The 24,032-nt window shown below is 55.7% G+C and overlaps 1 protein-coding gene across 4 annotated transcripts; it reads right to left on the reverse strand.

Moving 5' to 3' along the window:
* Positions 1-3,227: 3,227 nt before the first annotated feature.
* EPS8L3 (EPS8 signaling adaptor L3) lies at positions 3,228-14,975 on the reverse strand. Of its 4 annotated transcripts, none has more exons than XM_081815632.1 (16): positions 14,663-14,975; positions 12,430-12,493; positions 12,229-12,293; positions 10,700-10,858; positions 10,265-10,414; positions 10,077-10,132; positions 9,544-9,683; positions 9,360-9,454; positions 9,026-9,146; positions 8,874-8,935; positions 8,544-8,618; positions 8,051-8,199; positions 5,022-5,103; positions 4,730-4,764; positions 4,037-4,136; positions 3,228-3,826 (listed from the first exon to the last, which is right to left on the reverse strand). In XM_081815632.1, exons 2-16 carry the CDS (start codon positions 12,458-12,460, stop codon positions 3,617-3,619), a joined length of 1,530 nt encoding a protein of 509 aa, XP_081671758.1. In that variant the 5' UTR covers positions 12,461-12,493; positions 14,663-14,975; the 3' UTR covers positions 3,228-3,616. The 4 variants fall into 4 exon arrangements, with proteins under 4 accessions (XP_081671758.1, XP_081671757.1, XP_081671755.1 ...); XM_081815631.1 differs by having other exon boundaries at positions 3,229-3,826; positions 4,037-4,223; positions 9,544-9,680; XM_081815629.1 differs by having other exon boundaries at positions 3,229-3,826; positions 4,037-4,223.
* Between the last annotated feature and the right edge of the window lie 9,057 nt (positions 14,976-24,032).

A 24,032-nucleotide genomic window follows, 5' to 3' on the forward strand; every position in this document is an offset into this window, starting at 1 on the left:
CTGCTTCTCCCTCTCCCACTCCCCATTTGTGTTCCGTCTCTCGCTGTGTCTTTCTCTGTCAAATAAATAAATAAAATCTTTAAAAAAATAAAAAATAGGGCGCCTGGGTGGCTCAGTTGGTTAAGCGACTGCCTTCGGCTCAGGTCATGATCCTGGAGTCCCGGGATCGAGTCCCGCATCGGGCTCCCTGCTCGGCAGGGAGTCTGCTTCTCCCTCTGACCCTCCCCCCTCTCATGTGCTCTCTCTCATTCTCTCTCTCTCTCAAATAAATAAATAAATCTTTAAAAAAAAAGATTTTTATTTGAGAGAGAGAAGGAGAGAGAGAGAGAGAGAGCACGAGCAGGGGGAGGGGCAGAAGGAGAGGGAGAAGGAGACTCCCCACTGAGCAGGGAGCCCCAGGCTCCATCCCAGGACCCTGGGATCATGACCTGGGCCAAAGGCAGACACTTAACCGACTGAGCCACCCAGGCGCCCCACAAGATGAATATGTTTTGAACACCTATGATATGTCAGGCAAGAATCTAAATATTTCATATAGGTTGGCTAACTTATTCCAATTCAAGCTTCGCAACAGTTTTGTGAAATAGGTTTTGTGCCCATTGGATGAAGATGAGCAATGCCTGGAGAGGTGCAGTCGCCTTTCTAAGCTTCAGTTTCCAGGGGTGGCCTGGGATTCAAACCTAGGTCTGTCTAATAGCATCACTTGTGCCAGGTCCAGTGAGCTTTGGGTGCCCTGGCAGCCCCTTACCTCGTCTCAGTCTTTGCTGGGCAATCTGGGGAGCCCTGTGCTAAACCACTTGGGTTTTTTGTTTTTGTTTTGTTTCTGGTCCTGAAGTCTTTCCCTGTGTCTAGGACTCCTTCAGCTCTATGAAACCCCAAAGGGTGATGGGTTAATATCTCGTCTCCCCATCCCAAGAAATTAACTTCGGCCCTTGAGGGTCAGACTCTAAGAGTCTCGCCTTTTTTTCTCTTTTGTGAAGGAAAGTTTTGGCTTTCCTATTCAGTGTGACCAGCTAAGAGAGGTGATTTTCGGAGGCCAGGCACAGGCAGTCCAAAAATAGGGTACTCTGGGGCCCAGACAAAAGAGAGACTTAGGGGAACATCTTAAGAACCCTCCAGGACCATTGATCACAGACACATCAAGCCTTCTCTGTAGCCAAAAGCAATAAAAGAATAACCTCTGTTCTGTAGGGAGGAGAGTCCATGACAGTTATGAGACTTAAAAAGGCTATGTATATTAGATATTAGAAGCCACAAACAGTCCAAACTCTTCACTTAACCTTTGAGAAAATAGGCACCCAGAGTGTGAAGTGACTTTACAACAGGTCAAACAGCCGATTGGTAGACTTGCGACTTGCAGTCCAGTGTTCCCTATGCTCCACCACTAAAGAGATAAGCCGGGAGGGGGGCGGTTTGGGGAGCTCAGGGTTGGCTCACCCAACAGGAGGAGGGGACCACAGTCGTTTTAAAAGAGGAAGTTGCCAAGTGGAGCCTGGAGCAGCTGACGTGTTTGTTAGTGCTTCTCTGGCTCCTCAGCCAGGGTGATCCACACCAGCCACTGTCAGCCTGAGGACCCTTTCCTCCCAGGAAGCGTTGTACCTCAGCTGTCCTGGGTGCCTTGGGCGTACTGGGAGAAGGGTACAGAGAAGGAGAAAGATGGTGGGCAGAGTCTTATTTTGGAGTTTGTTTAGAAAGAGAGTAAGGAGAGCTTCTGCTCAAATTCTCTCAGCTCCGGGCTTGCGGTGGGAGTCCCCACTCACCTTCCAACAGCCTGGCCCAGTGATGGGCGGGGGGCGGCTGCCATTTTCAGGCCCGGAGTCCCACCTCTTCCTGCCTCCCTGCCTTTGGGCCCCATCAGGCCCAGCGGAAGCTGCGGGGAGGCACAGACCAAGCTCAAAGCTGCTTTTATTGGGGAGGAGAGGGACTGAACGGAGTCCTGACAGATTAAGTGCTCCAGGCTTAGGAAAGAGATACAATAAATAGGTGATAACTGGGGAGGGCTCCCAACACAGCGAGAAGGGGCACCGTTGGTCTCAACCTCTGGGCTTCCTCATCCTCTTTGCTGTGCTGGGGTGTGGGGTTCGCTGCAAACTGGGGACCCGAGAGCGGATTTTTCAGGGCTCCAAGGAGTATCAGATCTGCCATCTTGCTTGTTGTGGGAGGGTCTTGATCTCCGAAGTGTCTGGGTTGGTGCCTAATGACTCATCTGAGGAAAGAAAAGGATTGAGGTGAGGCGGGTCATGTCGACAGTCGGCTTGGAGGCTCACGGCATGCCTGAGCTTGCATGCCTGAGCACGTGAAGTCAAGCCTCTGGGGGGGAATATCCTGTGCCCAGTACCTGTCGCACCCCGTTCTAGCCCAGGACTGGACTGGACTGGAATGGAATGGAAGCCTGCGGGCTTGTCCACCTGGCATTCTCCCTCCCACCCCGGGGAGCATCCAGCATTTCCTGTGCGGGTCAGGGGCCCAGGGTGTCCTCACCCCCAGCATCCTTCTGACGGCTTCTAACTGCACCAGGACCCGTGGGGCCTCCTGTGGACACAGCATCTGTAGCTTCCCGGGTCTCATGTGAAGCACCTGGCTCCCTGTGAAGAACCCAAGGCTCCTCACCGTGCTGGGAACGAGAACAGCAGGATCTATCAGCAGGAGAGCGGAAGAACTTGGGCCTGCGTATTCGGGGCGTGGTATATTCTGGAGTATCGGACGGATGGGGGGCTGTTTGGGCTTGGAGGCTGGGGTTACAGGAGAATTCAGGGAATAGGGTATCTGGAGGTGAAGGAGTCAGATAGGCATGTTGGCTTAAACCAAGCTCAGGACTCCTGGGTTTGAACTGAGAAATGCCCTGGGAGAGAATTTTGTGGTGGGGAGGGGTGGCTGGCAGCTGAAGTTCTTCCCGAGTTCTCGGGGGATCCTGCTCTCTTCCTCCAGGCAGAGGCTCCTCATTCAGTGTTCTTGCACAGGCATGGACACCCCGTTCTCCTGCTCTCTCTAACTCAGCAGAGGGGGGCACTGTGGGTCTCTTCTGTCCCCCGCATGTTCTGGGTCTCTGGTTTTCCTTGGCTATTATCGGAGTCCTTCGAAGAGGTTCTCCCGACACGCCCTCTGGGGCTAGGCACTTACACGGTGGAGAATTTCTCGGCCTGCAGCCAGGCTGTGACCTCCTCAGGCATTGAGCTAAGTCAAAGCATTGGAGCCTAGAATCAGGGGAGCTGGGGGTAAGAAGCCATCGCATCTCATTTCTTTTTTTTTTTTAAGATTTTATTTATTTATTTGACAGAGAGACAGCGAGAGAGGGAACACAACCAGGGGGAGTGGGAGAGGGAGAAGAAGACTCCCCGCTAAGCAGGGAGCACAATGTGGGGCTCGATCCCAGGACCCTGGGATCATGACCTGAGCCGAAGGCAGATGCTTAACCTACCAAGCCACCCTGGCGCCCCTCTTCTCCTTTCTGCCCACAGCCCCCATCATCCAGGCCCCTGCTCTGGGTTCCCGTCAAGACTTATCTCACTCCATGGTTCACTTATCTGGTGGGGACAAGGCTTATTCTCTGCTCTGGCCCCATGATAAACTTGGCAAATAGTAACCCTGTGGTGATACAGATGAACTTGAACCAGGGCTATCTCCTCCACTTGTCAATGAATCCTTCCTGCTCCCACCCCTGACTTAGATTTTCTGGATAGTCTAGGCTGGGTGCTACCCAAGAAGGCGACTGGTTCTGGCTCCCAGAGGCCCCCGACTGTAGGGGCTCTAGGATGTTGCTGGGAATGTAGCCGCTCTGTCCCTTCTCATTCTTCACCAGCCACCACCGCTTGCTCTGGTCCAGGACCTGCCAAGAGTCACTACCTCAGTCACCCAAGCCTCTGTCCATACCCCACACCCCCCGCCAAGGCATTCTTCCTTCCTGCCCTCCCCCATCCTTCTTCTCCCTATCTAGGCCACCCACCCCAGCAGCCCCATACCCAGACCACCAACGCCAGGCTGCCTATGGCTCCCACCAACCACCACCTCCTTTTCTAGGCTCAAGCCCATGTCTCACCTCCAGCGCCTCTCCCTGGGCCACAGTCAGTTCCTGTGGGTTCCTGGCTTCAAACTCATATAGGACTTGCATTTTCAGGGCTGGCTTGACAGGTCTGGGGCTGGAGGGCACGTGGTTAGGGTTCCCAGGCTGAGGGCCATGTTGTGTCTCCTCTTGAGCAAAGTAGTAGGTGCTCCCTAACCCAGAGCTTCCCCCCCACCCCCGACCACACACAGAGTCAGGATGGCTGGAGAATGGAGCCTCAGAGACTGAGTCCCTGTCCCAGCCCCAGAGACCCAGATATCTCCTGCCTGGAGTCTGGTGGTGACTGTTCGGCTGCCACAGGGTTTAATGGCAGGTCAACGTAAGGCGGGGATTGGGGTGGGGGTTCCTGCAGGCACGAGGGGTCTGAAATGTCACTGATTTCTGAAGACTCTGTTAGCAGTGGACGTTTCTATGTCTGAGCTCTCCTCTGAGTGCTTTATACCTGCGCTCTGGGAAATCAGAGGTAGTATGTCGAGATATAGGTAGTATGACGAGAAGGACTGGAGTCTGGGAAGGTAAAACACTGCTTTTTCACCCAAGGTAGGGGAGGCACGTGACTGGCTAAATGTGAGCCCAGAGGGTCTGTGTGGTAGAATCCACAGATCCACTGGGTCAGTCCCGCCCCGGCCTCCCCAGAATCATGCAGTCCCGACTAAGCCCAGGGCGTACCAGAGGGAAGTAGAGTTCTGCTGTCCTGAGGGTGCCTGTAGGGAAAAAACAGAGAGAGCAGGAGCAGGGAGTCAGCCAGCATGGTGGGGGGGAGCCGGGGTATCAGACCACAGCCCCACTCGCACACACCTGCCTCATATCCCCTCCCCTGCCTGGCCACCACGCAGATCTGGGTCCCTCTGTGACCCCACCCACCACGTAGGTGTCATGTGACCGTGGTTTGGACTGAGAGGGCAGAGAGTAGCCCAGAGACCAGGGCTTTGAGCAGGGCTCTTTGCGAAGCTCCCCTTACCTGGTTGGAGGGTTCTGGAAGCTGCCAACCATCATAGAATGTGGGTTGGTAGGGCAGGGGCTCAATGCCTGTCCAGTCGGCCCTGGGGAGAGAGAACAAAGCTGAGTCCGCTGTGTGCCGGGCTGCTGGGTGTGGCGAAGGAGGAGATGACGGGGCCCAGGCTCGGGGTCTTCTAGGGAAGGGAGGACATGGCCCGTGAGCACGGATGAAAGGCCCCAGACACTCATACAGGGGCACGCAGTGAAGCATGCACACCTCCCAACGTGAGGGTATCTGTGGCCCGGCCTCATCCCTGCCCTGAAGTGCAGATACAGCAACTCTGGACTGGGGGTTTGGATCAAAGGGGTGGAACTGCAGACTGTCGGGGCTGGAAGACCCCCCTCGGGGTCTCAGGCAGGGCTTCTCTGACCTGTGTTTCATTTCTTGGCAGCGCTCTCTTTCTTTTGAGCTCACTCGTGGGTGGGACTCACCTTGCATCACAGAAGCTGTTGTGGTTGAGTCTAGGGTGGGGGCTGCTACTTGCTTCCCAGCCTCCCCCCTCCCCCGGCCCCGCTGCACCCGCACTGTAGGAAGGGCAGGGCTGTTTGTGGCATCCAGGCTTGTTCTGCTAGGAATCTTCTCCCGGGGAATCCCCACTCCCCTTGAGGAAGTCTCTCCCTTCCTCACCAGGCCCCGGAGTACTGCCTCTCTCCCAGTAATGCTTCCCCCGTGTCTGGGTTTCTTACTCTAGGGAGCCCCGTGACGGCACCCTGAGTACCGTGGGTAGGGCATTGGAGGCAGCTAATAAATATCTGCTCAGCAGGAACAAACACATCACTCTGTCTTCAGAATCTTTTTAATTGGTTCCCTTTCTTTACCCTAAAAACATGCTCAAGTCTTCTCTTGATCCTGTTAACACTCCTTTTAGACAGTCATTCTAGAAACTTCTCTTTTCTGAGAACGTGTTTATATGTCCTGCCTACATTTTCTTAACCCTGGGTCTTTCCTTACTTTTTGCAACCTGATTTTTACCTCTCGAAACTTGTTCTTGGGGACACCTGGGTGGCTCAGTCGGTTAAGCGTCTACCTTCGGCTCAGGTCATGGTCCCAGGGTCCTCGGATGGAGGCCCTCAGAATCCCATATTGGGCTTCCTGCTCAGGGGGAGTCTGCTTTCTCCCTCTCCCTCTGCCCTTCCCCCCTGCTTGTGTGCTCTCTCTCTCTCTCTGTCTCTCATGCTCTCTCTCAAATAAATAAAATCTAAAAAAAAAAAAAAAGAAAGAAATTTGTCCTTCGAAAGTCCCAATAATCTCCCAATTGCCAAATACAATGGCCTTGTAGGGTCTAAATGCTTCTGGATTACCACAGAATTTAGTGCTATTTATAACTTCCAGTCAATTTGCCTAAAAGCAAATCACCTGAGTATAATTTGCCAAAACTCAACTCTTTTGAGGGCTTTTACATCTTTTTGGTTAGTCTCTTTTCTGTATTATCTCTCCATTCATTCATTCATTCATTGATTTTTGGTTATTTTAAGAAATTGGAAAACATTTTAGGGCACATTTGACTTCATTTTATATTTGAAATAATAAACAGGGACAGAAAAGAGAATAGAAATTACCAGGGACTGGGGAGAGGGAGGAATGGGTACAGAGTTCTGTTTAACTAATTGTTTAATGGGTACAGAGTTTCTGTTTGGCACGATGAAAAAAGTTCTGGAAACAGTGGAGACGGTTGCACAACAGTGCGAACGTACCTAATGCTATCGAATCATACACTTTAAAATGGTAAATCTTATCTTATGTATGTTCTACCACAATGAAATCAATAGATGACATTGAATCATAATTCATGTCTTTAGATGAATCGGGCAAAAATTCTTCTAAAGAGGCTGCACAGGGAAGGGCTGCCCATTAGGCAGGAGACTCACTAGCACAACTGGGCTGATTTCATGGTCGACTCTCTCTCTTTCTCTTTCTAAAACCCTCTTTTCTCCTGGTTTTCACGCCCCTGCTGTTTTGTTTCTCCTTTCAACTCTCTGGAATTTCTCTTGGCCTCCTTGACCCTTTCCCCCTTTTGCCACCAACCCGTGAAGTGTCCCTTCCTTCCTCTCCCACGGGATGGTGCAGGCCTCGCTGGCTTAAGTGAGTTCTTGGGGCTCCCTCCAGAGCCCTTGCCTCTAGGTGGCTCCAGATGTCACCTTTTTTTTTTTTTTTAAGATTTTATTTATTTATTTGACACAGAGAGAGAAAGACAGAACAAGCACAAGCAGGGGGAGAGGCAGGCAGAGGGAGAGGGAGAAGCAGGCTCCCCGCTGAGCAGGGAGCCCGATGCGGGACTCGATCCCAGGACCCTGGGATCACAACCTGAGCTGAAGGCAGATGCTTAACCGACTGAGCCACCCAGGCGCCCCCCAGATGTCACTTTTGTGCTGACTGTTCTCAAACCCACGGGCCAGCTGGGACCTCTCTCCTGAGTTCCGGTGGGGGGGGGTTGTACCTGGGGAACGTTTCACTGATGCCCCAGCTCCAGCTCGGCGCACCCCCAGCTGGTCCCACCTTCCGCTTGCTCCCCGCGGCCTCCCCAGCCAGGCCTGATTGTGCTGTGGCCCATCTCACGGCCACACGGAATACCTCTTTCTCTCTCCACCCCTTGGCCCATTGGTTGCCAAGTCTTAGTGATGTTACATTGGCATCGCTTCCGTCAGCAATCCTTAAGTTCTGGCTGGATTGAGACAAAGTTTTCACTCTGTCCTTGACCAACATGAGAAAATATTTTAATAGCAGGTTGCCAACTCTGCTTCTTGGGAAGAATTGTCCTTTTTTCCTTCAGTGGTGGGGGTGATGGTGAGCGGCCATTTTGGTGGTTTTTTTTTTTTTTTAATTGTTTGTATTTAGTCTAATAAAAAGTTGGGAATTCCATGTAGAGTCCCCCTGGATCTGTTTTGAGTTATTTCTGGTTTGTGACAACCAAGAGCCTGCCGTCTCCAACGTCCTGCCCGGTGCCCCCATGCCCCTTGGCCTGGTTCAGTTCCGGCCTTGTCCTCACTCACCGGCTGGTGGTCCAGGCCACACCCAGCTTCTTCCAGAAGGCACTCTCAGCCGGACTGAGGCAGGACTGCAGCAGGTCGATGGCTTTGGGGGTTAGGAGGGGTGAGATCACTTGGGCTGCTAGGCCAGGCTCAGGGCACTGGGCCAGGATCTAGGGGAGGGACGGAAGGTGTCAGAAAGCTGAGGCTCTCCCAGGGCCAAACAGGAGTGGGAAGGGGCCCGGAATTCCTGGCTTCCCACATTGCCTCAGGCCTGCTGCTCCTTCCTGTCTCCCTTGGATCCCTGGCATCCTCGGACCGACCCCAGCCCATCTCTCCTGTTGAGGGGTTCTGTACACAGCAGGGGTGGTGTTTTGGAGTCAACGAGGAGGTTGTATTGTGGTGAGCAAAGTGCAGACCCCACAGCCTCCCTCTGCCGCCTGACTTTCGCCCCGGCCTCTGCTCTATCTTAACTTCAGCCTGTCCCTCTTCATCACCCTGTTGTCCCCAAACTCACGGAGTCTACCAGTTGGAAGAGGATGTGCACGAACTCAGGGGCGTTCCTCTCCTGCAGCCAGATGGCCAGCTTCCCCTGGGGACACAGGCCGCTATGTGCTACTACCCTTCACCCTTCCCCACCTTCACCAGGACCCCAGGACACTACAATTGTTCAGGGCCTTGGGTGGGAGCCTGGTACTCTCCAAAAGTCCCAAGAGGAGGAGGGCAGGTTCCACGGGGAGAAGCTAGAGAAGGAAAGGACTTGGGGCTGTCCACGAGACCAGAGAGGAGGCAGTTACTGGGGTGGGATGAGGGGGGAGGGCTGTGGAACTTGTGAGGGGTCACATACTAGGAGGTTGAAGCTGTACTTGATCTTCTGGAAGCAATCGATATACTGGGCCCGTGTTATCACTGCAGGGGAGGGCGAAGGTGGTGGGTTGTAGCTCATCCCAAGACCACGTCCCCACCTCTCTCCCCTCCCCTGTAGCCCTCAGCACTCACCCCACTGATCCTTGCCCTTTTTCTTCCCCAGTCTCTTCTTCTTATGACTGTTCATTGCCTGGGCCTCCTTCAGCTTTCCCGCAAACAGCTCGATGTCCCTAAGGACATGGCTTAGTATCTCCTGGACCCCAAACAACCCGTGCCCTTGAGTGGGCAGTTGGGCCCACCCTGGAAGCCCCCCCACCCCCGACCCTTCCCCACCTCCAACTAGAGCCTCAGGCCCAGCCCAGAGTCTGATCAAGCCTCCCTGTCCCTCCTCAGTCCCGGGCCTGCCTTGGCCATCCTGGGACCAGGCCCAGAGAGCCTCAGCCAGCTCAAGACAAACTATGGTTACCTCGTCCCTCTCTGGGTTCTTGGGGGATGGGGGCCGCCTTGGAGGAGGCAGAGTGAAGGTGCTTTGTTCTCGGACACTGAAGTTGTGTGGTGTGCCTACAATGGAAGGGGACAATGGCCCAGAGCCTTTTTTTGATCTTTGATCCAAAGCTTCCTTTCCACCTGCCCTCGTGCCCCACACTTACTGTGCTCTGGGGTCGTCCAGTAGGGCTGTTTTGGAGGAGGCCCCTGCTCTGGTGGGGGTACCTGCTTCTTGGAGAATGACCTTTCCAGAGAAGGCCCCCTCCATCTGTCTTGGCTGGGGTGATGGGCAGATTGGGGTCTGCTGAGCACATGATGGGGACACAGCTTTGACAGGCTTCTTAGGACGGAGGCTCTGCCCCAGGATCAAGGGATATCACCACCCCTCTCCAGGAAATCCACCTGCCCTGCTCCCTGGTCTCCAGCTGGACTCCACCTTGCCTCACTTTCATGCCCCCTAGGCCCTCTCGGTCCCATGTCAGTCTCCGGGGACAGTCTCCAGTGTTCCCTGGGCCCAGTCCCATCTCCTCCCTCATGCCCATCTGCATCCTAGCCCCAGCCTGGTCCCTCCCCAGTTCCAGGCCCAGGTTGGTTGGGCCACAGGCTCCTGGGCTCCCCCAGGAGTGGGGCCAGGGCCTGGCCCACCCAGGCCCAGGCTCTGAGGTCCTGCAGGTGGGCTGGGACCCAGACTGCCTACCTTTGCTCTTGCCCCTCTTCCAGGGCCTTCTGCAGGCAGGTCTTTAGTTGCTCTGCCTGGAGGAAGCAGCAATCAGGCAGGCTCTGTGTGTGTGTGTGTGTGTCGGTGGTGGGGGGGTGCTGGGGGGAAAGTGATGGTCATTGGACACTATGCCCACTCCCTCCCCAACCCTGCCCCTGGTCCCTCACCCCCACTTCCTGGCACTGGAAGAGCAGAATGCTGGTGGCTGGCAGGCCCGACTCCTGCACCGTGACAGACAGGACGGAGCTGTAGGAGCAGGAGTTCAGCACCGTGTCCACGGCCTGGATGCTGTCCAGGCGGTAAGAGTCCAGCTCCTCCTGGGCCAGAAGGAGAGTTCGGCCGTGAGGTCACTGAGCGCCGCGGTGGCTGCTGGGAACCCCGAACCTGGGCCGCCCCAGCTCGCCTCGTGGCTTGGGGCAGGGGTGTCGTCTTCCCTGACCCCGGTGCCTCTGTCCCCCAGCCCTCCCTAGGCCTGGGTGCATACTGTATATGGGGACAGGTGTCCTATGTTTGGGGCACAGGAGGGGTGAGTCCATGCCTGGTGCTGGCTATCCACAACCCATGTTAGCTGTGACCCACTGCAGAGTCCAGGGGGTGCTGACCTTTGTCTCGATGTCCAGCAGCTGGAGCCTGCCATCTTTGGCCTGCAGGAGCAAGTCTTGGCTCCACACCCGGCCCTGAGCATCCATCTCCTGCAGCTTCCTCAGGGCATCCTTGGGTTCCTGGACTTTCTGAGTCCCCAGCTTACACGTCATCAGGTGCTGAGGGGAAAGGAGGATTGGAGAGGGGGCACACAGGTGGTAGTGGGCAGGGGTGGGGGAAAGACAGCAGAGGAGGAGGACGTGTTCCTGGCCTCCTTGTCGGGGAGGTCCCAGGCCATCCCCATAGAGCAGCCTTCAGTGGCCAATGGGAGGCCAGGAGCAGTTGAGCTAGGATAGGGCCCCCGAGTCAGGCTCTGATGAGCTGCATGCGAGGGTTTAGGACTCTGGAAGAAGGATGTCATGGCCCTTAACAGTCCAGGCCAGCAGAGGGGGCTGTTTGGAGGTAGATGTGGGCCCTAATAACCCAACAAATAAAGTCAGAACTCCTCTGGGTGGGATATAGGACCCTCAGATTCTGTCCCTGGCTTTCTTTGCCCCCTTTGGGAATCCACCATCCCAGCCTGATCCTTCTCCTCACTGACTGAACAGTCCTGCCTCCCTGCCTTGGCTCATGCTGTTTCCCATACCCAGAATGCTTTTCCCACTTCTGCTAGTCTATCCCTTCCCAGTCTCCCAGGAAGATCAAGAGCTCCCTCTCTGAGTCTTGCCCGATGAGGGCCATAGTCATCTCGGTCTCACTCAGAGCCTTGCCCACTGCTAGTCTGATGATCCTGGCAGGTTTTTGCTGTTATTCTCCTTCCTCAAGGAGACCCCTCCCTTCTCCCATCCAAATGCCACCTTCACAAGCCACAGCCCCACCCCTTGCCCTCCCTCCAGGCCCTTGTTGGGGGGGCAGCCATTGCTTCCTGCTCCTGACGCCCCTGCCCTGCTCTCTGTCCAGGCCCCAGTGCCTCTCTGGGAGTTCACGCTGCCTACATATTCTGGGGCCCCTGACCTCATGTGCATCTGGGACACATCTCCTCTTGCTCTCATCCACCAGGCCTGAATGGAGCCAGTTCGACCCCCCGCCTCTGTCATGAGGCCCAGGACTCCTGGCCCCAACCCACCTGGCAGGCTTTGGGGGAGCGGAATCCCTGCTGCCCTGTGAGCCTCCAGACCACTGTCCCTGTGTCCCTCCCTGCTGCTTCTCCCTGGGAGCCTAAATCTGCTGTCTGCCCCAGGTGCTTCAGCCTGATCAGGTGTCTGCTCTTCCCCACAACACCCTTCCAGCCTGCGCTCGCCCTGTAGTGCCAACAGCCCTGCAGGCAACTAGATCTCACAGTGCCAGTGCCGTTTGCCCAGGCAGGGCTGGAACCTTCTTTCCAGCCCCCAGTGGCGCATGCCTGCCCTGGGGACTCCAGCCCAGACCTCTCCCCGCCGAGACAGGGCTCTGCTTGCAGGTCCTTGCAGGGACCACCGTCCTCATGCGGGCCGTCCTCCCGCTGCCATGCCAGATCCTGGGCAAAGAGCAGTTCCCCAGGGTTACTCACCTCCACCCTGTGCTGCAGACAGGTGGGCTCGGAGGAGACGTTCTGCAAGTACTCCTTCCGGTACACTGCAGGGGTGCAAAGCAAGGGGATGGAGATGGAGGAACAGATGGGGGGGACACAGACAGTTACGGGAGGGGGTTGGTCAGTGAGGGCAGGGGTTTCGGGGAGGGGAGGGGAGAGGGGACCAGAGGGGGAGCTCACGGTAAATGGCTCTGCTGCTGGGCCGGGACATGCTGCCACAGTTAGATGACTCCTCGAACTGACACTGAACCAGAGAGACAGCTATCAGGGCTGGGGAGAAAAATACCAGGGCAGGACTGGGCAGGAGACGTGCTCTTGCAGCTCATCCCTCACTCAGTCCTGAGGTTTGGGCCAGGCTCTGACCTGGGGCCTCCAGGACCAGACCCAAAACTTCTGGCTCCAGGGGCCTTTCTGTAACCATCCTGCAGCCTGGCCTTCCTCCGAGGAGCCCCATTTTGGCTGGGCCAGGGAGGCCTCAAGGCAGGCTCCTGGCCTCCCATTATTTGGTCAGTAAGGCTCATTCCCGTGGGCTCGGGAAAGCTGTGTGGACAGGCACCTGGGAACATATCCTGTCCTGGGCCTGGATGTAAAAGATGCCAGGTCCATGGGCTGCACTAGCCTCTGGAGGAAAGGCGTCAGGTGCAGCAGCCTTCCTTGCCAAAGCAAGCTTCTCGAGCAAGCCTGTTTCAGTTCTGCACATTGGGAGGAGGTTATGTTGCCTCTTAAGCTGCGGACCCACTTAGGGAGGGGTGTGTGTTGTATGTGTGTGTGTGTATCTGTTTGCATGCGCGTGTGCAGGCATCTTAATCATGGGGCTCTGTAGGATTTGTCAATGATTTGCACTTCCCTGAATGTCTTAGACAGTGAAGACTCCTGTCTCTTCACTTTTCCATACTCTGAACTTTCTGCCCAGAGCCCCTCCCTACCCAGCCCTTGAAATCCAGCTCAAGGATCACCTTCTCCATGAAGCCCCCCTTGACCACCATCCTCCCCTGCCCAGAGTGCCCTCCTGATGCCACGGCCAATCTTCATGTTTCTCTCTCACAAAGACAGCCGCTCTGGTTAGTGTGCAAGCCTGGGGCCGTGCCCCTTACAAACACCATATTTAATTTTCACTACCATTGCTTGTACTTCTTTGGCTCTACGTGCTGAGCACTGTTCTATGGACTTCCCCCTCATCAACTCACTTAATCCTCAAAACAACCTCACCCGGCGGGTGCTGTTATTGTTCCATTTACCAGATGGGGACTCTGAGGCTCAGAGAGGGTAACAGGCCTGAGGTCACCAGAGTATTTCCTGGAGAATGAGCCTAGCCTGGTCTGGCTGCAAACCCTGGCTTTAATTGTGGAGATATGCCTCTGTCACGGGGCTGTGACCTGCTGAGGACAGACTTGTCTTGCCACGGCTGTCTCCCCAGTGCCTTCCCAGCATGGGGCGGGGGGTTGTCTAGAATACACACATGTCTGAAAGGAAAGCAGGTAAGTACAGTGTGTGCGCAGGCGCAGGGTGGGGTGGGAGAGAACTGAGCATGGGGGTCAAGGGTAAGTGTCATTTGAATGACGTGTGTATGCATCATGAATAGGGTGTCAGGTTTGTGGGTGCCATGCATCTCTGTGGTATGCCTGCATGTACAGTGACGCTGAAACATCCCGGGCAAAGTGTAAGAGAGCAGCCCACACCCGTTTATTAGGACTGTTATGAAAATAACAGAGGGTCTGATAAGATGACTCAGGGATGGGGCAATCAGTTGCTAGGAAACAACTGAGGGATTGTGGAGGAGGCGGCTGGCTCTGTTTTCCTTGTTTGGGAGCACCCCTGTCCCCTTGGAGGGGACAGGGGTGCTAGAAGCCTGTTCCTCCCCACTCTACTCCTCCCCCCCCTCCCCCGCCTTCGCAGGCTGCACACTTCCTGCTTCTAGATCTGGAAGATAAAGAAGAGAAAATGAGCTCTGCCTTGGTCAGCCCTACTCCCCTCCCCTGCCTAAGCCAGGATGGTCCATGTGGGTCCCTGTGGGCAGGTCCCGGGAACCATCAGAACTCAAGATCCCAGATAACACGAGAGGGGAGGCAGCTGGCTTTGGCCTGCCTTGCCCTTGGGGGAGTAGGGCTGTGGCTGCCTAGTTTCCCCCATGTATCCCCTGAACTTAGGGGCTTGGCGCAGGGAAGGGGTGTCTGCATCACAGACCCTGGGAGAAGGAGCCCAGAGATGCTTCTGGACCCCTGGCTCCCCCTGTCCTGCTTCCGAGCCAGCTAGCCGGCAGCTGAGTCCCAAGCCTTTCTTGGGCTTGCTCTTCCTGGCTGCATCTGGCAATGGGCTGGAGACCTTGGCCTGGGAAGACACTGGCTTGTTCCCACCACGCCGGGATCGCCTGCGGCGGGGCGGGGCCCTGATCTTACTGAAGGCCAGGCCTTACCTGTGTTCCGGTGAGGTTTGCCCCCCACGGGGGCTGCTGCTTGAGCTGGTGGTCCGGTGCTGGTGGTGGGAGGGCAGCGTCTTCTCTGCCGGCGGCCACAGACAGAGGCCCTGTGGCCAGGCGAGCCCTGGGTGAGCAGGCGGGCCTTATGCTGATGGGGCCACAAGGCAGCCACACCTGTGCTCTTTGGACTCCGGTGGGTGTGGAGGCTTCCTAGGCCACCACCCACTCGGCACGGAAGCGGGACCTGTGGCAATGCCAAGCTTAGCCAGGGACCCCTGCGGCCCAGCCTCCTCTGCTTTCCTCCAGAGTTGGGGTGTGGCCTTTTGGGTACCTCCGCTGAGGTCCGCATCAGGCGCTAGGGCTGGGGCCAGAAGGAGCGGGCCCCCTTGGCCCAGGGAGGTCTGGCGTCTGCGGTCAGGGGACAGGTGGCTAGAGGTGGCCCCCAGGCCTTGGGGAAGCTGTGGACTGGCACGTGCCCGTGTGAGTGCGTGTGCTACACGAGGGGACGCACGATCGTGCGTGCCCAGGTGGTGCGTGTGAGCAGGACGTGGATCCTGGTGGAGCAGATGGGCACCGGGGACAGGGACCACCACGGGTATTACATGGAGGGCTGAGACCTTTCCTGGCAGGGCCACTTCATTCTGTCCTTTCTTCTGTCTCCTCCCACCAAGCAGGGAGCACCCCCCCCCACCCCGCCACCCAAGTCCTTGCTCTTCCACTCACTTTCCCCGCCCCTGCCTTGTACCCTCAGACCTCTGGTCCATACCTGGCTGGCTTCGGCAAAAATGAGAAACAGAGGCTTGCCTTTGTCCCTATTCACAAACACACCCAGTCCCTGGGCTACAGTTTGAAAGGCTTCTGTGGCCTCTGAGTGGAAGCATCAAGAAGGCAGGAGGAACTTGGAAATCAGAAGCTGAGCGCGGTGGGATGACCCTGACGCAGCCATTCAAGACTGCGTGTGGCAAAAGTGTTCAGCCATGTGGGGGGAAGTTCACGGCGGCAAGGCCTTAGATGGAAAGAGGGCAAGAGCCGGCCGCGGAGTGGTGGGTCCCGAAGAAGCCTGAGGAGGAGAAGCCCACCTGGGGAAAGTCCATGAGTGGAGGGCAGTGGCCTCAGGCTGAGTGATGGCACGCCACATTAGGAGATTGGAAGGCGAAGAGGAACCCACTAAGGAGCCTGAGGGGCAGCCTGTGAGCTCTGAGGGGAGAGACGCGGGGAGTGTGCTTCTAGAAGGAAGGAGTGGACGCCTGGGTGAGGTGGGACCGAGGAGTGGGGAAAAGCGCCGAGAGAGAAGAATCCGTGTCCTTGTCCACATGGAGGCCACGGGCGCGCCTGAGGAGGGCAGTTCCCGGGAGCCATGGCAGCCGGAGCTGGCTGGAGAGGGTTCGTGTAGGTGGCTCAAAGACGCTCTGCTGGGAATGGCCTGGTGGGGTCGGGGGATGCCATATGGAAACTCGTTCAGATGTGTTTAAGAGGGGAGATATGGTGGCATATTTGCTGCTGGGAGAAGCTACTGGTGAGAAAGCAACGACACGGAAGGACTGGCGACTTTAGGAAGCTGCCAGAGAATGGGGTCGAGTGTAGATGGAGAAGGCTGGCGTCCCTGGGGGAACAGGGGCTCACGGCCTGGGGAGACTCCGCTGTGCTCCCCACTCCCCATTTAGGCAGAGGAAGGCAAGGGGGCTGGAGCAGGAGGAGGCTGGGGGAGGGGGTGACTTGAGGGCATGTAGTTCCTTCTCTGAGGTCAGTGTGGTGTCAGGGCCTTGAATTTTCCAGAGAGAAGGCCAGGCCCCAGGTGCCTCTGGGGACTGGGAGAACAGGGTTGGAATTTGCCCAGCTTGCCCTCAGTCCCTCCATCTCCCATACCCCCAAACCCAAAGCCAGTGCTCAGGCCTTATTTCTCCTACCTTTCCCTAAAAGTCCCTGGTGGCAGGATGCCATTCTTGGTGTTTCTCAGGGCCCTTCTCCCTGCTTCTGCTCACTTGGTTCCACCTCTCTCCCGCCTTGGATCCGCTGGGTCACACTCATACGTGTCTCCTCCCCGATCCATGGTATTCTGGGCCTCTCCCTCCTCCTCCTCCTCCTCCCTCCTCCAGGTACAGAGGAGGGAGGAGGCCCCGATTCACCCAGTACCCCCTTGACCAGACAGCCCCGAAGGAGAGGACCTCAGTGATGTCTGGAAAAGCCCTTCACCAGAGGCCCAGACTTTGCACTGTGATTCAGAGCAGGCCTTCTGGAAAGCGGGCCAACACGGCTGCTACGGAGGGGGCAGCCCCTGGGAAGGGCTTGCCCTCTGTGATCTCGAGAGAGGGGCCTGGCCAGGCCCAGCTCAGGCCTCGCCTCCTGGGTGTGCAGGAGAGGGGCCTCAAGCAGCCCCCCTGGCCCGCACTCCTGCTCCTGCCTCCATGTCCACACGCTGCCCAAAAAGAGCACAATGCAGCCATTCAAAACAGCCTGTAAAAGACCCTTCAGGGATGTGGGGGAAAGTTCATGATGCAGCATAAGCTGGGAAAGGCCCACTACAAAGTGACAGAGCCTCGGGAGATCCTTGAACTAACAACTAAATAAATTGAAATCCTGTAAATGGAAACAGAAGGAAAAAAAACCCCATAAAGAATCTCAACAAAACCTATAATCATATACATCTAAATAGAAAACAGTGCAATCATACAAATCTACATATAGAAAATCTTCATGATGGGGGCGCCTGGCTGGCTCAGTAGGTAGAGCGTGTGACTCTTGATCTCGGGATTGTGAGCTTGAGCCCCAGGCTGGGTGCAGAGATTACTTAAAAATATAACCTTAAAAGAAAAAAATGTTCATGATGTAGTTCTAGGTGAAAAGGGCTACTTACAAAATGGTAACACTCAATTTTGTAAAAAAAAAAATTGCAATCGTGAAATCTTTTGCAAGACAAAAAATTGTCACCACGTGAATCTAAACTTTGAGGCAGCACCCGCTGTGACAGGCGCTCTTCTAGGGGGTCAGAGAATGCTTAGCACAACCCAGGGAAGCGATTCTGTTATTTGCATCTCTGATTTACATATGAAGACACTGAAGCACAAAGAGGCAGAGAGAGGTTAAGTAATTCGTCTCCGGAATTTGAACCCAGGAGGCCGGCCTTGAGAAGATACCACAAGAACCGAGTCAGTCATCTCTAGCTGTGTGGGCCCTTCCTGGTGGCTTTACACTCTGTTTTGTGCTTTTCTGTATTTTCCAACTTCTTCCCGAAGAGCATGTTACTATTGTAATCCATGCCTCTCTGCTCCCGCTCCACCCCACACAAAATAAATGGGAATTTTAAAAGTAAGAAAACAAGACAAACATATCCCAGGAAGTCGCTCCCCCTGAGGCCCTGGGACTCTGTCCTGCCCCGGGGTGGCTGCCGAAGGATGAGGTCAGTGGCCTGAAGCCTGTGAAGGCCGGTGAGAGGGCTCAGATCTCCCCTTTGTCCCACGTGGCCCTCGGGGGTCCCAGAGGCCTGGGCAGCGCCCCCAAGAATCTCAGGCCACCCCACAGAGGCTGGGGCCAGGCCTCATCTTGTTTGGCCTTGAGAGGCCTTGGACTGGCTGTGCAGGCTTCCTTGAGCCTTGGGGAGGTGTGTGTGAGTGTGAGTGTGTGTGTGTGTGTGTGTGTGTGCATGAGTGAATGTGAGTGAAAGAGATAGAGAGAGAGAAGCATCGGGGTGGCTGGGAGCACAGAGCCAGCCAAGGAGTCTGAAAGCCTCTCCTTGATTTCTTGGCCCTCACACGCCCACCACACATTCCCACCCCACACTGTTCGGCCCCCACATAAAGCAAGGTTCTCCCTCGTAGCATCCAGCTGCCACTGGAACCCTCTTGGTGACCGGGTGCTTGTTACCTTGCCTGCAATGCAGGCCGTGTGGGACTCTACACAGTACAAAGCAAGGGCCTTGGCGTCCGAAAGAATTGGTTGGAATCCTAGTGCTGGCTCTTAGCCATGTGGCCTTGGAATCCAAGCTTTCTGAGCTTCAGGTTTGTCATTTGTCAAAAGGGTGGACGTTGGCTGTGAGGGTTACACAAGACGGTGTGGGTCACATGTCTGGAGCAGGGGGAAGGGCTCCACAAATATGCTCCCCAAAGCTGGCCTCCAGGAAGTCCTTCCTGCTGCTCCCAGCACCCCGGCAGAACCACTCAGAGTAGGCCGGATCTCTCCCAGGGGCCTCTCCAGCAGGCAGGCTTTCCCCAGCACACTTAGCCACCCCAGAAGTAGGGTGCCCAGGCAGGCTGCCATGTTGGTTGCTCTAGAGTAGTTTCTCAGAAGCTGGCTCCATGGGAATCCCTGGGAAGCTTGGTTGAAAATGGAAAGTCCTGGGCTCCACCATGGAGAGTCCACGAAGGAGTCTCAGAATCCAAGTTTTTACAGTCTCCCCAGTGGTTCTGATGGGAGCCAGCACTCCATCTTCCTCCAGCTGGCACTGTCCTGCCTAAGAAGTGTTGAGTGTTTGCTGCCTGACCAGCTTGGACCCAAGAGACTGTCCTTCTGCCTGCCCCTCACTCTCCCCACTCAGCCCCCTGAGTGCGCCCCATGGGGTGTGCTTGGGCCCCAGACAGGCAGCATCCTTCCAGAGAAGCGCGTCCTGCCATGCTCGATTCTGAAACTGGACAGTAGCTGGGGCCAGGAGCCCTGGACACCCCAACTCTGATCCAGAATGTTGGTCCATCTAAAGATCTGGGCAGACATCCTCATAGGGCTCCCAGAATGAGCCTGATGAGCTTGCTCTGTGGCTCGGCTGCCCACCCCAGTAGGCTGGAGGTCATAGCCCCATGAACGCAGCACAGAATTCAGGCCACCAAAGACCCCCGCCCTGCCTCCACCTCAAGGCCTGCCTGGGATTCCAGAACAAGCCTTTGGTGAGAGAGATAGCCAGTGGGGGTCTGCCCTTGGTCTGTGACTGGGATCCAGAGGCCTGCAGAGAAAACACCAGACCCATCCAGGCCTGAGGCGGACATGTTCCAGGAAGAGCATCGATAGCCGTGAGGCCGGGGTAGAGCCAAGCCCCTGCAGGGGCAGTGGCCTGTCACTCAGAGCAGGCACCCACTGTGCCTGGCCTGTCGGGTCCTCTCAGAATGTGGCCCCTTGGGCTGGAGGTGGCCTTAGACCCACCATCCCTTAACTCCTGACTCCCTGAGAGAGCCACGGAGTCCCGTCCCAGCTGTGGCCAGCTCTGACCGTCACAGCGTTCTTCCCTGGGCCAGTGGCCGGCCCGCATCCCCGGAACATCTACTCCGTGTGCCCCCCCCTTTTAGGCAAGTCGCTCAGATATTAGAGATAATATCATACCCTCTAAGAGTAGCCCACATCCTCATTAATGCCTGAGCCCCTGGGTTCAAGTTAAACTCTTGCGACCTCAGTTTCCTCCTCTGTGAAATGGAGACAACTACGGCTGCTGCTTACTGAATGTTGGCCCGGGCCAGGGTGCACGGAGGGTGTCACAGGCGGGCACCGTGGTGATTCAGTCAACTTCCCGGACCCTGGGCCAGCCTCCCAAGCACTGGCTCCAAGCCGGCTGGGAGGAGGTGCTGGCTCCCTCTGCTGGACAGCAGGTGAATCGCAGACACGAAAGGTGGGGACCAGACGGAATAGTCCTTCCTGGTGGAAGGGAGTTCGCCGGGGGCCTGGCCCAGCCTGGGGTTTTACAGATGAAGAAACTGAGGCCAGAGCAGTCACCTCACTGGATGAAGTTTATCTGCGTGGCCCTGGATCGGGGAGCTTGACCCACAGAGGAGAGTTGGGCCATTCTGTCCTACTGGGGTCCCGGACGCCTCAAGCCCCATTTTGATCCCATTCCAGCTCATTCCTCTGGGCTGCCCAGTGGAGAGGTGGGAATTACTTTGGCGGGGAGGACATAGCCTGTCCTCAGGCACCGGGCAGAGGCTGAGGCCCCTGACATGCCCTTTCACCGGTAAGCTGCGATTCCAGGGAAAGTCCTGAAGGGCGAGGCAAGGGATGAGGAGGGGTGGGCTGGGGCGTCCATCCAGAGAACACCATCCCTGGGCAGGACAGAGGCCCACACAGCTGGGTTTCCCAGCCCGTGCCTCTCAGGGACATAAATGGGACTTTCAGGGACATCTGTGTCCTGCTTGGATTTGCTCATCCAGCTGGTGACAAAAGTGTCAGGTGGAGGTCCAGAGGGGCTTCCGGCCCAGAGCACTAGCATACTTGGAGTATTCTGGAATCTTGAAGCTTTTCCAAGTTGGCTGTTCATGACAGTGGCTCTTACTTATTGAATATCTCTTGGTAAGGAGTTGTGTGATGGGCTTTATGGGTATTGTTTCTTTTCCTTTCAATGATACGACAAAGTGGGTATTATCAGGGCCATTTCATGAAGGGGAAACTGAGGCTGGAGATGTAAAGAAGTGCTTACATATCTGGAAGAGCTGGGCCATGAGCCCATGTTCTGTGATGTGCCTCTGACTTACTGCTCTGCCTCTAGTTTGTCCTTACCTCCCTGTCTCCCCAGGGATTAGTTATACAAGCCCTAAAATGAGCAGCACATTCCTTCTCAGCCTCCCTTCCCTCCCTCACCCACCATCCTGGGTGAGTGCATCCACACCCATAGTTTTAAGCCACTGTCGGAGAGCTGACGAGACCTCCACCGAGGGTTCGAGCCCCAGTCCCTTGGCACCTCAGACCCGGCTGCGTGCCATCTCTTGGTCACCCTCGGCCAATGAGCCTCAAACATTTCAGGCTCTCCATGCTCCACATGGAGCCTGCTCCTTCCACAACCCCCATCTGCTCCTCCCGTGTCCCCATCCCAGTTGTGGTCCCACCATCTGCTCCCCACAGGCAGCCACCGAGTCCTGGGTCTTTCTTCCTTAACTCTACAGAATCTGTTCATGGTTTTCCTTCCCTGCAGTTACTGCCTTAACTCAGACATTGATCCCCCCTTATTCCACCACAGCCTCCCAAACCTCTCATGGGGGTCTCCTCCCCAGGGATTCTCCTTCTGCTCCTTCCCCACCTCTGCCCAACGGATCTTTTAAAATTCAGATCTATACATGTCACTCCTCTGCTTGTAAATCCTTCAGTTGCTCCCATTGCTTTAAGGAAAAAAGCAAGCTCTAGATTCGTCCATGGCACCCGAGATCTGCCTTCGGCCTCCTCTGACCATCTCACACCCTCCCCACCCCAAACCCAGCCACAAAGAGGTACCCGGAGCCCCGACCTCGCGGCACCTTCTGCCTCCCCAACTTTTTTGCCTGGAAGTCCTCCCAGATTCCCCTTCGCCCTCAGCTGGTTCAGGGTTCTGATCTGAGAGGGCACACCTCTTCTTCCATCTCTTGTCCAAAACCTTAATGCAGGATATCGGCGAAGATTTCGATTTTTCTCCACTAGATGTTGAGGACAGAGTTTTGCGTCTTTTCCGGGTAATGCCCACTTGAACCAGTAAGGTCTAATGGTGAGACCCACAGGACAATGGGGCTGGGGTGGCCTTTGTCTTCTAGAACAATCCCATGCAGGATGGCCAGGCAGGCCCTGGCACTCGGCCCACCCCTCACGCCCTCGACACCCAGGACCACCTCACCAGTTGAGGGGCCATTCCCGGGTTGGCCAGCAGGGGGCAGGACGGACCCAAGACTTTCCCTTAGTCCAGGTCTGGGGTGGGGTGGCAGTAGGGAGGAACACAGGCCTGGAGTGAAGAGGCCAGCTGTGCACAGCTGGGCCAGGAGAGGCAGACCAATCCCTTTCCTCAAAAGGCCAGTTTACGGTCACTGGAAATGCCAGGTTGGGTGACTTGGCAGACAGCTGTGGGATGGGCACCCACTCTTCCTGGGCATACCCCGCCACCCCAGCCTAGCTCTCCAACTGTGCCCCTTTGCCTTTGGTATGCTCAGCCACTCCTTCCCAGTGGAGAGAGCCCCAGCGTCAAGAGATATCTGAATTGGGCCCTTCACGGTACCCCAGCTCCTTTGGAATCAACCCAAATCCAGGAATTGGACTGGGGAGAAAGAAGTCCCATTCCTCTGCTCACTCCTGTCCCTCCACAGGAGGAGGGAAGGTTGTCTGTATGAGGGGAAGCCATTCATGTGGGCATTTGACGAAGATTTATCCAGGGGCCTCTGTGCTAGGGACAGGGACACAAAGATGGGAGAGTAGCATCCCGGACCAGGGCCCCCAAGTGCACAGGTTGAAGGACTCCAGTGACTCAGCCAGCAAGGGCTGGAAAGGCTATGCACAAAGTGCCCAGAAAATCTGAGGAGGGGAGACTGCTTCTGTTCAGCAGAGGGGCGGCAGAGGTTTTGACAAAGGACGTGATGCCACAGCTAGGCTTTGAAACATGAGTATGATTTTGCCAGCTGGACAGGAGGTGCATCCTGGACAGGGGAACCAGCATGAGCAAAGGCACAGAAGTGAGGCTGTGGTTGGGAATACTGATGAACAGATATGGTCACATTTGCTTTCCACCCCACCCCCCAGCTTTTTTTTTAAAAGATTTTATTTATTTATTTATTTGAGAGAGAGAATGAGTCAGAGAGAGAGAGCACGAGATGGGGGAGGGTCAGAGGGAGAAGCAGACTCCCCGCCGAGGAGGGAGCCCGATGCGGGACTCGATCCCGGGACTCCAGGATCATGACCTGAGCCGAAGGCAGTCGCTCAACCAACTGAGCCACCCAGGCGCCCCATTTCTCCACCCCCCAGCTTTAACTGACATGTAACATTGTGTAAATTTAAGGTGTACAACATAGTGAATTGATAGATGTATATATTGCAAAATGATGACCTCAGTAAGGTTAGTTAACTATATGTTTTTTAGGGGCGCCTGGGTGGCTCAGTCGTTAAGAGTCTGCCTTCGGCTCAGGTCACGATCCCGGGGTCCTGGGATCGAGCCCCGCATCGGGCTCCCTGCTCCGCGGGAAGCCTGCTTCCCCCTCTCCCCTCCCCCTGCTTGTGTTCCCTCTCTCGCTGTGTCTCTCTCTGTCAAATAAATAAATAAAATCTTTAAATAAGAAAACACACATCTATGCTTTTTAGTGACCACTTGTTGTATGGCAAACATTGTGCTATCATATTTATTTATATTATTTTTAAGTCTCACATCAGTCCTCGAGGTAGCATGATGCCCACTTTATAGATGAAGAAACTGAGGGTCAGGGAAGCAAAGTGACAGCCCCGGTAAGAAGCTCAGAAGCTGACGTCCCAGTCGAGGACCATGTGACCCCACATGGACTGGGATTAAGGTGGGGGGTGTGTAGGTAGGAGGAATCTCACAAAGACCAGAAAAGTCCTCCTCTCTCATAGGGCCTCACCTTTGGGCCCAGCATCTCTGGCCAGGCTGTTAAGATCTTCAGAAAACTCTTCTCGAACAGCTTTTTCTATTTGTCAGACTTTTCACTTTTTCTTT

The sequence above is a fragment of the Leptonychotes weddellii genome, chromosome 4 (assembly GCF_054177405.1).
Source record: "Leptonychotes weddellii isolate Sample4059 chromosome 4, ASM5417740v2, whole genome shotgun sequence".
Lineage (NCBI taxonomy): Eukaryota > Metazoa > Chordata > Mammalia > Carnivora > Phocidae > Leptonychotes > Leptonychotes weddellii.